The 17,490-nt window shown below is 51.4% G+C and overlaps 1 protein-coding gene across 1 annotated transcript in view; it reads right to left on the bottom strand.

Annotated features, from left to right (window-relative positions):
* Ns4 (Nucleostemin 4) overlaps positions 1-17,490 on the bottom strand; it is an 80,487-nt gene that overhangs the window by 25,499 nt on the left and 37,498 nt on the right. Inside the window, exons 6-8 of the mRNA XM_065443735.2 lie at positions 12,783-12,981; positions 12,566-12,649; positions 1,337-1,516 (exon numbers count right to left, since the gene is read on the bottom strand). Of these exons, the coding sequence (XP_065299807.1) occupies positions 1,337-1,516; positions 12,566-12,649; positions 12,783-12,981 (463 nt within the window). The remainder of the gene's footprint in view (positions 1-1,336; positions 1,517-12,565; positions 12,650-12,782; positions 12,982-17,490) is intronic.

Consider the following 17,490-nt stretch of genomic DNA (forward strand, 5'->3'; position numbering starts at 1 on the left):
TCTGCGTGTTTTTTGTTTTACTAGTAAGACCTTGGTAATTTGGAAAATTGGATAATTCGAACTCATCCTCTGGTCCCAGCAGGCATATGCATTATTTAATGGCATAAAACAATTATTTAATTGGGATGTATTTGGCTTCACACCAGTTAATTTGGACAACCCTTGGAGCGCGCCGAGCGCAGAGCACCGCAAATGTGCAATGTAAAAGAGCGAAAGCGTCGTTAGCATCCAACGGAAACAATGCAGCGGAGCCTGCATTGCCAGCCATCAGGGGAAAACAACCGCAACAATGGAACACTTCGTATTTATTTGTTTCCATAACCTTCATTCTTATATTTGCCACAGCCCATGACACTGCGTGGGTGCATGTCATGGGCACCTTTAGAACTGTGTAGTCCCCGTCAGTGATCGCATCGATAGTGCCCACGGTTTTGTCCACAGTGGCTGCGCCTAACAGTAGTTTGGTTTTGACTCGGTGCACGTTGGCCGCGCACTTTCAGAAATGGGTAGTCATCATTCCTGATCGTGGCATTGATGGTGACCATGGTTTCGTCCGCAGCGGATGTAGCAAATAGTAGTTTCGTTTTGAGTCAGTGCACGTTGGCTGTGTGCTTCCAGAATAGCATGTTCTCCATCCATCCATGATGATTGCATCGACAGTGACCACGGTTTCGTCTGCAGCGGTTGTGGCAAACAGTAGCTTTGCTTTGACTCAGTGCAATGCGTAAGTAATACCCCAGCCTTGGTGGCAGCAAATTCGTGGCTACATTGCGACAGACGGCCAATCTGTTGTCAACCAGCTCACTAGTGAAAAGCATGTCTCAGATGAAGACACAGGCGTTGCACCGTGGCCGCAGTGCAAAAGAAACCGCAAGGCTTTTGCTACTGTGACCGTTAATCAGTCACAAGATGATGAGAACTGCAGCTTCTGCACTGCTTTTGTGCAAAATAGAAACAGGATTTGCTGATTCATTCGGTAAATAAAATTGTGTTGATGTACTAAGCATTTGTTTATTGTTCTGCTGGTACACTCGATAATCCGACATTCAGTTAATTCGGAGATATTTTTGGTCCTGTGAAATCCGAATTAGAGAGTTTTTACTGTAGTAAAGACATATGCGACTGGTTATGTAATTTACAGTACGCCTGCCATGCAGATTACTGTCCAAAGAGGTATGATTTGTAACATTCACCAGTTACAGCATGCCTGCTTTGCAGATTATTGTCCAAATAGCAACTTTATGCTAACAGTTCTTTTCAAGAATCCAAGGAGCAACACAAGGAAAATAAAAGAGGGGTGCAAAATTCAAGAGGCCATAATAAAATGAAGCCTGACCAACAAAGCCCAGTGTGAGACGACCGCCTTTGAATCTCTCCTCTTCGTAGAAGCTGGTGTCTGGTGCTACGAGCTCTGTGGGGGCCGAAGCTAGTGCGTCATGATCTTCCTCGTTGTCATCATCCCCTGCCTCCTCAGCAAGTTCCTCCTCTATCTTGTTTCTCCAGGAGGTTAAGTCCACTGTAAAGGGTGTAAATGAGAGATGGGACAGCTCACCTGGCCAGGTCACAGCACTACAATATAGTTTAAAGGGTCTGACAACTAATTTTCACGGTACCCCCCTTACTATAATAAAGTGCAAGCGTCTAAATATATATGAACTGCAATTTTAAGCAATAAGTATGCTGTACTGAATAACAGCTGACTTACGTACAGCAATCTCATATACTACATCCGGAGCACCAAGATTTCACCACCAGACTTACTGGTTTTGGGGATTTTCTTTGCGAATTTAAAATTTTAATTCCTACTTAAATCACAAACAGCGCGCTGGATTCTGCCACTTAAATCATGGTCATTTAATTTCTATCGAAGCCTCATAACACATTGTGGCCAGTTGTCAGTCCCTTTAACTATCTTGTGAATTGCACTCAATCTTTTGAGCTGCTGTACACTTACTGGGTGATTTCTGATAAGATCAAATAAATAACAGCTGGTTGACATTTTTAATTTGCTTGGTATTGTTATGTCGCTGCCTGATATCTAGAATGAACAGATGCACACTTATATTGGTACAAAAAAAATTTTTTAATACATTGTAGACCATGAGAAAGTAAAGTGTTTGACAACACATGACTTGAAATTTGCTTTGACAAGGTGTTTGGAACTTCATCAGAAAGTCTATGTATACATTCTAATTTAACAGGTATAAGATTGTCAGATATTCAAGAGACGAACAACAAATTTTTATGGCACTAGTCTTTTTTTTTAGTGCAAATAGTGCAAATGGAAGGCTTGCTAGTTGAAGTGTCAAATCCTTCAGTGGTAACACAGAAAAAATTGTGGAACATTATTAATCAGAATTTTTCTATCTGAAGTCGTGATTGTGTTTATGCAGTCACAATACGATTGCATTACAGTTGCTTAAGTATGGAATGACTTGTACAGAATAGTATAGTATAGAATGACTTGTATGGACTTGCTTAAGTATAGAATAGTGACTTGTGGGTCGCACATAGGTCACCTCAGACGACACTGCCACATTTGTGCCAACCCTCTCTCACTTCTTGTAGTGCCAAGCCGTGTGGAGAGGCACTTCCATGAGGCTTGCCCGGTGAGTGACAGTAAGAAGAGGGCACAATGCTCCTCCACTCCACAGTGCACAAAGGACACTATGGCCGGGTTGGTTGACTCTCTGACAAGGCACAGAGCTGTTCCAGAATTAGAACGCCAACAAACATGGGTTAATTATTAACCCAAGGCAGACCACAGTATAGCAGCTAGGGTGTATGAGCAAAGGCTATTGCAAGATGGGTCAAGTTGTGGGGACCCCTTTTGGGACCCCTGTCTCCCGTTCACGCGCGACTTGGGCCATTCGGCCGCGCGATCGCTGGGGACACGCAGTTCCAAGCCTTATTTTGGATAGCGTTCATTCCCCGCGGCCGCGGGCGCCGGCGCGACGCGGAGCCTGCTGCTTGCGCGCGCGGCTCACGTTACGCCGTGCGCCGCGCGTAAGAACAGTGCCTGAGGAGCGGGCCCCTCTCGCCCTCTCTTCGGTTTCTCTCTCCTTCAGCATCGGAGGTGCGCGGGCGCTTTCGCCCGGACAGATTGACTTTCGGTGCTCTTGGCTGTCGGACGTGCGGACCCTCTTGGTCCCGCGCCCCTCTGAGCAAGGCGGCCCCCTTTTGTGTGGCGAACCTGCTCGGAAGAGCCAGCGTGGCGGAGCAGACTTCCCGGGGGCTTTCACCCGTAGTCTGTGGCTGTCACCCCAGTGCCGTATTCCTGTATTGTACTCGCATATTGTACATAGCAGGGAATAAACCCCCATTCGTTGGTGCCACGGCTGGAGTCGTCTCTACGCCTTGCCGGTGAGTCAGCGAACCCGCCGCGGCGCCCCTTTGCGTGCGCTGCGGAGTGGGGACGAGCTACGTGTCTCCTTAGACCTTAGCTAGCCGGGTCCGGGCACGTTAGCCCGAAGCCCCACATATCTGGCGCCCAACTAGGTTTCGGCATGGCGTCGGAGCAGGCCCCTTTGCGGCCCCCGTCGCAGCCTGACTCCTTGGTTGCGGACCTTCTGTCGTTTGAGGTAGCGGACAATGCTGTAAGCTTCAGGGATGCTCTTCGTGGCAACCCCATGCTCTCAGATACCAAGTGCGACCCCCTAGGGACGCCCATTGGTCAGTCCGTTCGCCCAGCGGCACCGTACGGTCCAAGCAGCGTGAGCCCTTTAACTGCTCAGCTGCTTCGGCGTTCCGCCGAGCAGGAGCCATCCCGCTCCGCCGGCTACTGCGATCCGCTATCCGGCCTCAGTTGGCCTGGAGGGCAACCTTTTCGCAGCACCGTCGGCCGGCCTCCCATAGGCCCGCACGACATTTCTCCGCCGTTCGCCGGTCCCTTAGGGCCACGAGCTGGCACATCCCGGCAGGCACCCTGTGAGCCTCGCCCGGACCAATTGCCGCTGCACAACGCAGCCGCGCAGTTGCTATCATCGCTGATGGAAATGGCGCAATCTCAGGCTAGCGTCAGGCCTCCCGTGGTGGACCCTAGTCCCCCTAGGCCTGCCCTGCCGAGCAACTTCAAGGTACATATTCCGACGTACAGCGGTTACTCAGACCGCATGAGCGCTACGGAATACCTGGAGTCTCTATGCCAATACCAGAAAGCGATGAGGCTGGAAGACAGCGTGATTATAGGCACCATACTGCCTGTCTCGCTGACCGCCCAAGCTGCGCGGTGGTACCGCCTAGTCGGACAGCGCGCTCGTAGCATGGAGGAGTTTAGGACGCTGTTCAGCCATGAGTTCCTCCCTCCTGACTATGAGCGACGCATGCGGCGCGAGTTGGAGCTTCGAACCCAACACAGGGACGAATCTCTGCTCGAGTACGTGAGAGCCATGCAGGAGCTTTATCTCCTAGCAGAGCACTCGGCGTCGAACTCTGAGAAGGTGGAGCGGGTGATTCGGCAAGCCCATCCAACCTTCGCCGCTTACCTTCGAAACGGCCGGTTCCACGACCTGGACGATTTGGCCGCTGAAGCGAAGCGTATTCAGGGTGACATTCTGGCCGCGCGGGCCTACCGCCCGCCGCCGCCAGCGTCGTTGTCCCTTGAACCCCGGTGCGCTTGGAACGGTGGCAACGTGCTTACGCCCGCCCCTTTCCGGCTAACCGATGCAACGGCAGCCCTCGGAGAAACGGAGCGAGGCGCGTGGGAGCTTTCTGACCGCGCTCTTGACCCGTACTCGTATGCCAGGCGGGCGCACACAGTCGCCCAGCCCGGCCGAGCACGAAACTGGGACCGCCGAAGCGGCCCGGCGGTGGAAACTGATACCAATGCCCACGCGGCGCAACAGAAACCACCGCCGGCGCGCAGCACGCCGCGAGCAGCTCCGCCTGCACGCAGCGTCGTCTGCTACAAGTGCAATGAGACGGGCCACATTGCCCGGGAGTGCACAAATCGCCGCGCTACCGAAGGGCACAATCGCCCGACGGGAAACGGCGTCCGCCGCCGGTGACTCTGCCTTCGCCGGCGGTGCCTGAAACAAGGGGTTCCTTAGCCCCGATGGCGTGTAGGGTCGGAATTGATGACCCGCCGCCAGCCCCCTTCCTTGCGCTCACGATCGCTGGTCGAACGTTTGCAGCGCTACTGGACAGCGGCGCCACAGCCTCGCTGTTCGGGGAGGAAGTTTTGGCTCACTTACGCCGGCACTCAGTCCGGCTGCGAGCCTGCAACACCGCCTTCCATCTCGCGAGTGGTGCGGCTACCTCGTGTGGCTCGGCGAGATTGGTTGTGCGCTGGGAGGAGCGTGTACGCCGTCACAGGTTCGTGTACCTCCCTGGTCTGTCCGTACCCGTGATAGTAGGCCGAGACTTTCTGGCCCGCACTGGGATCGTGATAGACATTGCGAACAAAGGATACAGGGAGGGCCCTGGTGCGCCCCTGAAACCTTTTGCGCATTTCCCTGTCGCTTCGGTGGCACCTAGAGCCCCAGGCGCGACACCACGGCAGGAGGAGGGGCGAGTCCCGTTGACCCCCCAGACTCCGGCTGTCACAAAACCCGCTGTACGCGGCCCCTCGTCGGCCAGCGAAGCGGGCAGAGCTCGTTGCGAGACTCATTCTCCCGAGCCGAGCGCAGCGCTAGCGGATCGGATTTCATGTAATCCTACGATCGCAAGCGCGCGCGGCGAAACGAACCGCTCGCTGCCGCCTTTGCCTGGCAGTTTGTCGGAACGTGAGAAGGCGCGCCTGTCATCGCTGCTGAACCAATTTCACGCGATGTTTACAGATCGGCCGGGACGCACCACTCTTGTGCGACACCGGATCGACACAGGCGACGCGCTACCGTGGAAATGTAATCCTAGGCCCGTGAGTGTGGCCAAAAGGAAAGCTATCGACCTCGCAATGGACGAAATGATCGAGACTGGCGTAATCCGCCGATCTAATAGTCCGTGGGGTTCTCCGGTAGTGCTGGTCCCGAAAAAAGACGGCTCCCCTCGTCTTTGCGTGGACTACCGCCGACTCAATGAAGTCACTCGGAAGGATGCTTACCCTATGCCGAGCATTGACTCAATCGTGGCGAGCCTAGGTGGTGCACATTATTTTACCACTCTAGATGCTAGCCGCGGTTACCTGCAAGTGCAGATGGAGCCAAGGGACGCGGAGAAAACCGCTTTCACCTCGCATAGAGGCTTGTACGAGTTCACTCGCATGCCCTTTGGCTGCTCGGGCGCTGCAGCGACTTTCCAGAGATTGATGGACAGAGTTCTGGGAAGGGCAAAATGGCAATACGCCCTAGCCTACCTAGACGATATTGTCCTCTTCTCTCGCACCTTTGAGGAACACCTCCGCCACTTGGAGGACATCCTCGGAAGGCTGCACGCTGCCGGGATCACTCTGAACCCGAGGAAGGCTCAGATCGCAGAGACCCGTGTCTCACTGCTGGGCTTTACAATAGAGCGAGGCCGTGTTTTGCCGAGCGAGGACAAGGTCCGAGCTATCCTCGAGTACCCAACGCCGGCGAACATACAGGCCCTCAGACGCTTTTTGGGCATGGTGAATTACTACCGCCAATTTGTGCCCAACTGCGCCGCTCTACAGGCTCCCTTGACCTCATTGTTGAGGAAGTCTACAAGCTGGAGCTGGGGTCCGGAGCAAGATGATGCCTTCAGGGCTCTCTCTAAAGCTCTTGTGGACACAGCCGAGCTGAAGCTGCCCGACCTGAACAGGGAGTTCGTAGTCCAAGCTGACGCGAGCGACCTGGGTATAGGTGCGGTGCTGCTCCAAGAACATGAGGACGTTCTTCGGCCAGTGGCCTTTGCCAGCCGGTCGTTGACGCCCGCAGAGCGTAACTATTCCGTGACCGAACGTGAGTGTCTAGCGATAGTGTTCGCTCTGCGTAAGTTCGATCACTACGTCGACGGAGTGCCTTTTGTTGTTGAAACGGATCACATGGCACTCACCTGGCTGAAGCGCTTGCGCGAGCCCTCAGGCCGCCTCGCGCGCTGGGCATTGACGTTACAGCGCTACAACTTTGTTGTTCGCTATCGGAAGGGGAGCACAAACGTGGTGGCCGACGCCTTGTCGCGCGCCCCCGTTTCAGACCCGGACACCTTTGACCGGCACCCCTCCGCGACAACGCTTCTGAACGAAGCCGGAGCCCTTGTCTCCAATGGCACGGAAGGAGCGAGTTCAGGCGGCTGTGCGGCCTATAAGCCGCCGTCGCCGGGCGAAAGTGCGTACCTGCTGGACCCTGTAACGTCCATGGGTATCACGTACAGCAGACGGGAGCTGCTGGAAGCTCAGCGGAAAGACCCATTTTGTCAGCAAATCGCTGACGAGCTCGAAAAAGAGCACAGCTCCGAGAGGGAGCGAGGCGGCAACGCCGATGGGCGCAAATTGACAGCTGGTATTGCTGTTGGCGCCGGGTGCGACGCAGCTGGTATTGCTGCAGGCACGTGGGATTCGTATCTGCTGGATGCTGATGGAGTGCTCCTGCGCTATCTCCCATCTGAAGAGGCTCCTAATGGGTCCTTTAAGGTGGTGATCCCCCGCAGTCTACGGAAAGCCACGTTGAGCTATTTCCATGACTCGCGGTTGGCCGGACACGCGAGTGGCCGTAAGACTTATTTTAAGTTGTGCCGCTCCGCAACCTGGCCAGGCATGAAGCGTGATGTACTTCATTATTCTCGCTCGTGCCGCGTGTGTCAGAGTGTGAAGCCCCGTGGGGGCAAACCCCCCGGCCTCATGCAGCCGATCGACAGCCAGCTACCCTGGCAAATCGCGGCCTGTGACGTTATGGGACCTTTCCCAAGAAGCCGGCAAGGTCACACATTCCTGCTGGCCGTCACAGATCATTTCACGAAGTGGGTGGAACTTTTTCCCCTTCGGAAGCTAACGGCACGCGTCATATGGGACAAGTTGCTCGAGGTATTCACCCGCTTTGGCTTTCCGGCGGAGTTGATCACTGACAACGCGTCCTATTTCACGGCCAAGGTGTTCGTCGATGTCTGTGCAGCCTTTGGCATAAAGCACCGCAAAACAACGACTTATCACCCTCAGGCCAATCCCACTGAGCGGATGAACCGAAATGTGAAGCCCTTGCTCGCGGCCTTTGCCCAGCAACACAGGGACTGGGACGCCTGTCTCCGCGAGATAGGTTTCTCTTTGCGCACATCGGTGAACCGTTCGACTGGGTACACGCCCGCTTTCCTCAATTTCGGGAGAGAGCTGCCAAACCCTATGGATCGCGTTCTGCGAACCGGCAGCGGGGCGAGCGCCGTTGCGTCGGGTCTCTCCGACTACGCGGTGCAAGTGCGCGCTAGGATGAGCGAGGCCCTTTCTCAGGCCCGCACCAACCTGGCGAAAGCACGCGCTGGACAAAAAGCCCAATACGACCGGTCGCATAGAGAGGTACATTATCAAGTAGGTGACCTTGTCCTCAGGCGCAATCATGTGCTGAGTGACGCAACAAAGGGCATCTCAGCCTCTCTGTCGGCCAAGTGGTCGGGCCCATACCGAGTGGAGACCAAAATGTCCCCTCTTGTGTATAAGCTGGTGGACTCAAACGGTAGACCATCCGGCGGTCCAGTGAACGTTTCTGACCTCAAACCTTTCGTTGCCAGAAGCAGCAACTGGGAAGAGGAAGAGACACAGCAAGCGCAACCGAGCAAGACGGCGGATCTCAATCCGCGCACTCGCCGGTATAACTTGCGAAAACGCTCGTAGTCGCCGCTTCTCGCTGGCAGGCGGAGGGACCTTATTCCCCACCGAGCTGGCAAGCGGAGAGGTGTGACTATAGCGTGAATGCACGCGTTAAAGCGGAAAAAAGGCACTCATTAGCCGAATAAGACGCTTTTTCGTAGTGCGCAGCTTCTGCTGAGGGCCGTGGTGAACCAAAGTGATCCGTGAGCCCGCCGGCGTGAGCTGTGAAAGCCTACCTAGCCGTTGCCTTACTGCTCGCGCCCGGGGGACTTTATCCTCCAGTGGCGCTCGAGTGCCATGAAAGGCACGGTTAGCGTTTCAGCGCTGGCCGGAGGGATGCATGAGGCTACCATAAGCCCAATATGCCCCTTTCCGTGGGCCTCCTCCTTCCCTCTGGCAGCCGCCTGCAAAGGCGAATGCGCCAAAGCGATGCGTGATTGGCAAGCTGACGGATGCAGTGTGAGCTTCGCGATCTGTGTGTGAACATTGTCAGCGAGGGTGAGATTTGCTTGTAGTGTTATTATGATCGGAGTGCGGATTAGTTGTGTGAAGTGTTGATTGTCAGTGTGGTGCCAGACGGACGCCAACAATGAAGCCGTCACAACACGCCTCGAAGACGACGACCGACTCGCCCAGGTCTCACGGGAGCCGTCGCCGCCGCCGCGGGCGCCTCCAGTCGCAAGCCGTTCAAGAGGCCACTGCGGTCGCACTCGCTCCAGAGACCACAGCACGACCCGTGGTGCAAGCTGGCGCTGTTACCACCTCTGCATCCTTCCAGGGGCGGTCACTGCCGGTGTCTCCACAGCCAGCTGCCCGTTTGCCTCTACGCCGCCATGTCGCTACCTGGGCCTTCCAATCCGGTTCCGAAGCACCACTTTGCTTCGTGTCGACGAAACGGTGGAAGGAGCAAAGAAAGGTGGAGAACAACATGAGCGGGCGAGAGATACCACGCATTTTCCGCGGCCGCACGCTATCAGCCATGGCCGAGGCCTCGGGTGGAGCCGTCATGGCCTCGGACCCTTCGGCAGTGTACTGCGGCGTGTGCGGTGTGCTGCGGCTGTGTGCTGCCCATGACTCCAGCGCGGTGCACAAGCTTCACGTGAAGGGGACGGAGCCAGCTGCCGAGGAGCCCGGGACGGATCCAGCCCCACAGGTGCTGCAGAACACGGACCCGGACGTCAACCCGGCCCTGCTGCGTTCCGTTGTCGGCGCTCTCGCTTCGGACCCCGTGTTCGCGGCGACCATCGCGGCAGCTGTGCAGCAGGCGACGGCGCGGGTGCCCCTCCACAACTCCGTCCTTTCTCCGGAAGCCGGAAGCACCGACCCTGCGAGCGAGACTCTCGACTTCGATATTTTCGCTTGAGAAAATTAAACAGGTCAGACGTCAGCTTTGCCATTGATTCCGGTCGGCTCCCTCATGGGCCGGCCCGAGTCTTCAGGAGGGGGGGGATGTGGGGACCCCTATTGGGACCCCTGTCTCCCGTTCACGCGCGACTTGGGCCATTCGGCCGCGCGATCGCTGGGGACACGCAGTTCCAAGCCTTATTTTGGATAGCGTTCATTCCCCGCGGCCGCGGGCGCCGGCGCGACGCGGAGCCTGCTGCTTGCGCGCGCGGCTCACGTTACGCCGTGCGCCGCGCGTAAGAACAGTGCCTGAGGAGCGGGCCCCTCTCGCCCTCTCTTCGGTTTCTCTCTCCTTCAGCATCGGAGGTGCGCGGGCGCTTTCGCCCGGACAGATTGACTTTCGGTGCTCTTGGCTGTCGGACGTGCGGACCCTCTTGGTCCCGCGCCCCTCTGAGCAAGGCGGCCCCCTTTTGTGTGGCGAACCTGCTCGGAAGAGCCAGCGTGGCGGAGCAGACTTCCCGGGGGCTTTCACCCGTAGTCTGTGGCTGTCACCCCAGTGCCGTATTCCTGTATTGTACTCGCATATTGTACATAGCAGGGAATAAACCCCCATTCGTTGGTGCCACGGCTGGAGTCGTCTCTACGCCTTGCCGGTGAGTCAGCGAACCCGCCGCGGCGCCCCTTTGCGTGCGCTGCGGAGTGGGGACGAGCTACGTGTCTCCTTAGACCTTAGCTAGCCGGGTCCGGGCACGTTAGCCCGAAGCCCCACAAAGTATACGTGCCCACTGCACTAAGCAGACCCGGTAGCAGTCACCCGAGCTAAAGAAGTCACGAGAGTAAAGGTCCCACGTCAAACTCATAGAAATCTTCTGGAACATCTGCCGCAGTGAAGAAGCATTCAGTCGTGAGAAGGTGCCCGGAGGGTGATCACAGAGACAAATCATGGTAAATCCCGGTGACATGTGCTCACGCATGCGACCTGAACCCAGGTCCCGCGCGCTCATATATAGCTTTAACTACACCATATAACTGTTTTTTGCGATCAGCTGGAGTCTCGTCTTGGAATTGCAGTCACTTCGCTTCAGTTTCATTGCACTATTGTGCTTCACGTTTAGCTGGTGTCTCAGTTGCCTGATAGTTGCACTGTTCCTCTACATAGCAAATGCTTTCTCTCAGCAGCTGCAGCCACGACATTAGCCGCCATCGTGCTTTCTTCTCGTGCGGCACTTTGGGGATAACCAAGCTACCACAGAACTAGGGTGGAGAAAGACTGTAACACCCTCTCTAGATTGGAAAGGAGCAGCTCTGGCAAAGATCTGGGCACACGATACCTGTGTTTCTGATGACAGACTCCTTTAGCGATACGCCCATAAAACATCCATTATAAAGGCTCTCGTCATTGATACTGTATCCAGCATAGGACACCGACTTGTGTGGTCTATAGAAATGTTTAGTGCAAAAAGGCAACATGTAAAGTAGATAGCAGCACAATTCATAACAACTGATCTGCTTTAGTGATGCACACAAAAGCAATTGTGTTGCAACTAGGTAGTAGAATGCTCACTAGCGGTCAAATAGAGCCAAAAACTGTAAGCCTGCCATTAACTTCGGATGTTTATTAACCAGAAGTATCAAACCACAACACCACAACACAATGTATATCATTGTGACTGCATGTCATCTCATCTGCATCCATTTGAATTTCTTGCTTGTCTTTGACAGGCAAGTAATGAAGTGCGGGCAGCAATCCATGTCAATAAATATCACTGCTTGCTTCTTTGCTCAAACAGGATTTCCTCTAATTATGCACTAATTGCTGAATAGATTCTGTCAATCTCAAATGAGTTATTGACATAATTTACATATAGAAATTTACCTATACCGAACTAATTTGGAATATATCTATTGTCTGCTGTAATAAAGTCCCAGCTTCTACTGCCTCAGCTGCAATGACAGATACACTTTTCTTTATTTGCTTAAAACTACCTACTTGGAGCTTTTTTTCTTTGTTAAATTGCAGGATTAGAAAACATTACAGTGCTCATTTCTATAGCCTCCAAATTAAATGTTACAGATGACATTCATGCAGGTTTTCATGCGTGCTTTCAGCACCACTGTTGTACTTCATTACCACAACACTGATTACACTGCTACTTGATGCTAAAACCAATATCAGTACTCAGTGTGTGTGAACCACATGCTGTGTCACAAGGCATAGACCATCTTAATCTTGTAAGGACCACTGTACCAGCATTTGCACTCACGGTTTTTACTCTTCCTCATTCTTGAATTGCAAAAAACTGTTGCAATGACAATGATCATTGTTTACTTGGCTGCTGAACTATAACATATTAAATGAATAGATAACACATCAATGTGAACACATGTACAGGAGCAAATTTTTCCAGCTTCAGTCAAAGTATGTGCTAATAAAGCAATTACTGCTTTAGATAATTTCCTTTCTCAAACTGATTATTCAGACCTCACGGTCCCTGCCAGCTTCTATGAAAAATTGGAATGGACACATACCTTGATCTCCTACCATGTCTTTGCAGGCATCGAGGAGCCCTCGACAGGCTTCAGAGGCCATGCGTAGCTTGCCTTGGCGCTTTCCTGTACAATGTGCAAGGCTATTATCAAAAAACAGGCCTCATCGCAGTGCTCTCTTAGCATATTCTGATTATTGTTAATGTGCATGGTGAAGCCACTCATCTGTATAATTCATAAGTGCAGAATGGAAACTGACCTCGTTTTCCCTTTGCTGTCATGCCTGCATAAGATGCAAAAGGCAGCACTATTAATCCTGGGTAACGCTCACGAAAAAAGGTTATCCAGGCAGCTGTAAGGGTATCTGGGACCAGATCTACTTTGTTAAGAATCAGCACAAGTCGTTTTCCGAGTTCTTGAGTTACATGGATGTAGAGAGCTGGTGGGAAGTGCACCACCTGCAAACAGCAAAATGAGAGGCCTTAGAAAAGTTCTTAATTCAGAAATTTTATAGCAGAGCAAAGCATTAAAGGGCCCTCACTAGGTCTGGCCATTTTGAGCTGACAAGCATAGAGCATACAATGTGCGCTAACGATCGTGTTTGCAAAGAATTACATTGCTACGTGCCACGGAAAGGCCTGAAATTTCAATCCGAACGCCGTTTCCCTCTTCACTCGCGGTGAATCCACCTGGAGAGGGACGGTAACGTAGTTGAGCTCCTGCGCCTACGTAATTGTGTCCACAGTGTGACGTACCTCATGGTGACACGTGACTTTGAGAATTATTCAAGGCAACATCTGTTATTAGTGTGATCTGTTGCTTGAATTGATGAATTGAGGTTTAGAGAAATAATAAAACACACAAACGGAATGTCTGCGTGTTTTCTTGTTTTACTTCGCACCAAAGCAAGAGCGATGTACTTCCGTTTCGTCTGCTTTCTCCCACGATCGTGATCATGATCAGTGCGTGATCATGCTCTTCGATCCGCTTGTTCTGCCTCAGTATTCGTGTAGCACTGAATTATACTGCTAGTCATGTGTCCTTGTGCATAGCGTGCAAAATCGTGCACTGCATGGGCGAACACAGGGAAGGAATTTCGCTTGCGAAGGATAGATGGGGTGGGCGGGTGGAGAGGGAGTCTCGCTATGCAGTGGAGCTCACCTGCTGAAATCATGAGTTCGCGGCACTGAAATATTTCTATCTGGGCTATTAATGAGCTGATTTGAAATATTTTTTGGCAGAACGCTCCCTAGAGGACACAACTGTATTGTATTGTATTGGGTTTTATGGCGCATAAGCAACTCAGGCTATCATGCGCCAAACACATGGTATAATTTATTTTAAAAATTGGGTATCCTCAGCGAAAGTCCTCGTCTGGACAAGGACTCTGAGGAGCCCAACAAATCAAATGGGGACCTCAGCCTTCTTCTCAGGACTGAGAAAATGGGTGAGGTGCATTATAAGATGTGTGAAAAACTGGGTAAGAATTTTTAAAATTAGTAGTTCTGTGATATATTATATTTCGTTGAGGATCGCTGCGCCTTTCAAAAAACTAGAAACAGATGAAGTTCCTACAAGTGGGCTATCTCCTAAAAGTAGACTGGGATGGAAGGGAATGCGTTCATTGTAAAATACAGTAAAATATTTTTTCCTTAGCCATTCGAGTTGTGTGCACGAGAATAAAATGTGATTTACAGTGAATTCATCTCCACATTTCTCACATAAAGGTTTGTCTTGTTTTGTCAGTAGAAAGTTATGTGTTAGGTGTGTGTGTCCGATGCGCAGGCAGCATAAGATTACTTCTATAAAACGTTCCTGATGCCTGCATGATCTCCATTCTCCCGGAATAGGTTTTACTAAATCTAGTTTATTTTCTTCCAGTGTATAACCAAAATTTGCTATGGGGCCTGGTGAGGGACCCTTTAATGTATCGATTGCAAAGTGCAGTTAATTACAGTTAAGAACAGTTATTGCAGAGAATTTAAATTTGATATAACTGATTTTTACTACAATTAAGTTACACCAGAAGAAACATGGATGAAAACGTTAGTTTAAAAAAGAAATACCTCTGCTATCATCAATGTAATATTCAGTCAGGGGCGTAGCCAGGGGGGGGGCTTATGGGGCTTCAGCCCCCCCCCCGAAATTTTTTCGTGCTGTCCATGCACCGCCGACCAAAGTGACCTCCGGCGCCGGAAATCACTCTGGATTTTGTCTAGAATGTCTTTTTGACGCTCGAAAAGACATTTAACCGCGAAGATTGCAAACTCGGGCTGGATTTCGTGGCAACGCCCATACACCGGGAGTCACATAACGCCAAGCAGTCCCATCCTAGCACAAAGTTTCAAGGGCGCTTTGATGGTGAGCGGGCTCGCCGCGCCATCTCACTGAGGCCACGGAATCTATGGAGCGCATGGATATCAATTGCGAAACTTTATGGGTATAAATCTCATAAGCTCTGGATGTGAAAGGTGCATTGACATTTCCAAAGTTGTGCTTTAGATTTTCAATTGCGGAAACATTTGACGCCAAATGTCTATTGACTTTTCTAAAGTCTTACATCGGAACATACAACGAGACAAGCCAAATCAACACACTAGCAGACGAGTTGACAAACAGGCAGTGAGGTCCAATGAGACGAAGCGTTGGGGTGGTTCATTTGTGCCGTCATGTCACATAAAAAAATATAAACATTTTTTTTAACCTACGCCAGAACATTCATGTCAAGACACTCAAGCCAGCCAAAGTAAATACGTTCTTATTTATTTTTTCTACTTTGACTTTTATTCGCGAGGACACATTGAGCCTCTTCGATTTTTTTTTTTTTTCTCGCTACCCTAACCGCAGGCTGCCAGAGCCAACTAGAGCGCAAACGTTTTTCTCGTATGGCCCCGACCACCGTGCGGTACACTTCGGTGCGCGTTCGGTTTGCTCTGGCCGAGTGGATTTTCACAGGACAGAGTTTTGGACGTTTTCTGGCTAGAAGACGAGGAAAAAAAAAAAAAAACAATGGTTGCTCGCCGCCATCACTGTGGGGACTCGAAGGATTGCACCGCATTCCTTGAGCGGAACCTTTCCGGAAAGTCTTCTTTCGCCGCTGTAGAATACTGAGCAGTATGCGTATGGTTCTCAGTGGACCAAGCGTCTCATGTTTTCTTCGGTATTCCTTCCGTAGCCTCATTAGGTGCCCGAAGTAGGCATTAGATTCTGGCCAAGATACTTTCCTATGCGTTTCTTTTTCCTTTCGGTGCCTCCGCCTCACAGAAAAAAATACATTGTTGCGGCGCAGCGAATTGTCGCATGGTGAAAGTTCGATTTTGATACTTCTTTTGCGGAAAGTAATGGGCGAGGGGACGCTTCAGTTGCCGGATACGTTTATTATGTTATTGCGAAAGCAATTATATGGACACTCCAGGCGCATTCCTGCCATCGCCCTCATGTTTCGTATAAAGTCCAAGGGTGATAACATCGTGACCAGGCGCTGCATACTGTATGTGCGAGTGAAAGCGTAGGAGGGGAGGTGGAATGGGTGAGCCGACGATGGTGGCTCAGTCTTGTGTGCGCAAAGGAGAAAAGCGGGGAGCAAGCGCGCCGCCTTCCGTCGCGCGCAATACATCGGGGGGAGTGGATGGAATGGGGGCGGAATCTAGGATTCTGTGAATCTATGATTGTGCAACATGTTTATTTGCCTTGTTTGACGCATTATATACAGTTACTTCTTTATTACAGTATCATATACGCATTATACAGTTATTACAGTTATACAGTTATTAGACGCATTATATACAGTTAACTTATACAGTTACATACATAGACTCATTGGAGACTTATACGTATACTTAAATATCTTGTTGCAAGGTTTTGTGTATACATGCAGTGAACTTTGTTTCCGGTGACACTTTTTTGTCCTTTATCAAGCAGTATTTTCGCATTTGCATATCCCATTGTATCTTTGCATTTCTAATGTACGAGGGCGAGTCAAATGAAAGTGAGCCTACCCTAACCGCGCAATAATGGTTCGGTTCATTATCTGCGAGGCATGCGCGTAGGAGAACGGCATTTCTCATTTACAAAAGTGACACGCAGGTGGGAAGATAAATGTTCCTTAATGCTCTCATACACTGGGTTGAATATGGTTGCGTCACATAATGGACACATCAAAAGTTGAACAACTCGGTGTCGCGAAGTTTTTGACAGCTGAAGGTGTTTCCAAAACAGAAATTAATCACCATATGACTGCCGTGTACGTTGAACACTGCATTTCATTGACCACTGTGAATCGTTGGAGCAAACGGTTCAAAGGACGTTGCAAAGACATTCCAAGACCGGGCCAAAACCATCGTGCGATCACCCCCCACACAATTTCAAAGGTTCATGAGCTGCTGAAACAAGAATGGAGGATAAGCATCGATGAACTGGCAGACCGTCTGAACATCAGTCACGGTTCGGTTCACGCCATAATTCATGAGCTTCTCGGCTATCGGCTCTTTGGTGCGCAATGGATCCCCAAGATTTTTATCCATCGCGAGAAGACGAAAAAGTTTCGCGCTGCCTTGACTCATCTGATCGGGTATCACAATGAGAATGGCGACTTCTTCTTTGCAACTGTGATCGGGGACGAACCTTGGTGCCACTACTACGAGCCTGAAACACGACGGCAAAGCTTACAGCGGAAACATTCGAATTTACCACGCCCAAAGAACGTAAAGGCCATCATTTCCGCTGGAAAGGTGTTGTTGACTTTTTTTTTTCGATCGACAGGGTCCATTACTGATAGAATTTGCTAAATCTTGAGAGGCTATCAATTGTTTCCGATATTGTGAAACGCCAGAACGGCAGCGTGTCGCAATCAAGAACGAACAACGTGGAAAATTGACGAATGGGGTCATCTTGCTCCACGACAATGCCTGTCCCCACGTCGCTTATGTGGTTAATACGAAACTGGCAAAGTTCAAGTGGGAAGCGCT

The sequence above is a fragment of the Dermacentor albipictus genome, chromosome 1 (genome assembly GCF_038994185.2).
Source record: "Dermacentor albipictus isolate Rhodes 1998 colony chromosome 1, USDA_Dalb.pri_finalv2, whole genome shotgun sequence".
Classification (NCBI taxonomy): Eukaryota; Metazoa; Arthropoda; class Arachnida; order Ixodida; family Ixodidae; genus Dermacentor; species Dermacentor albipictus.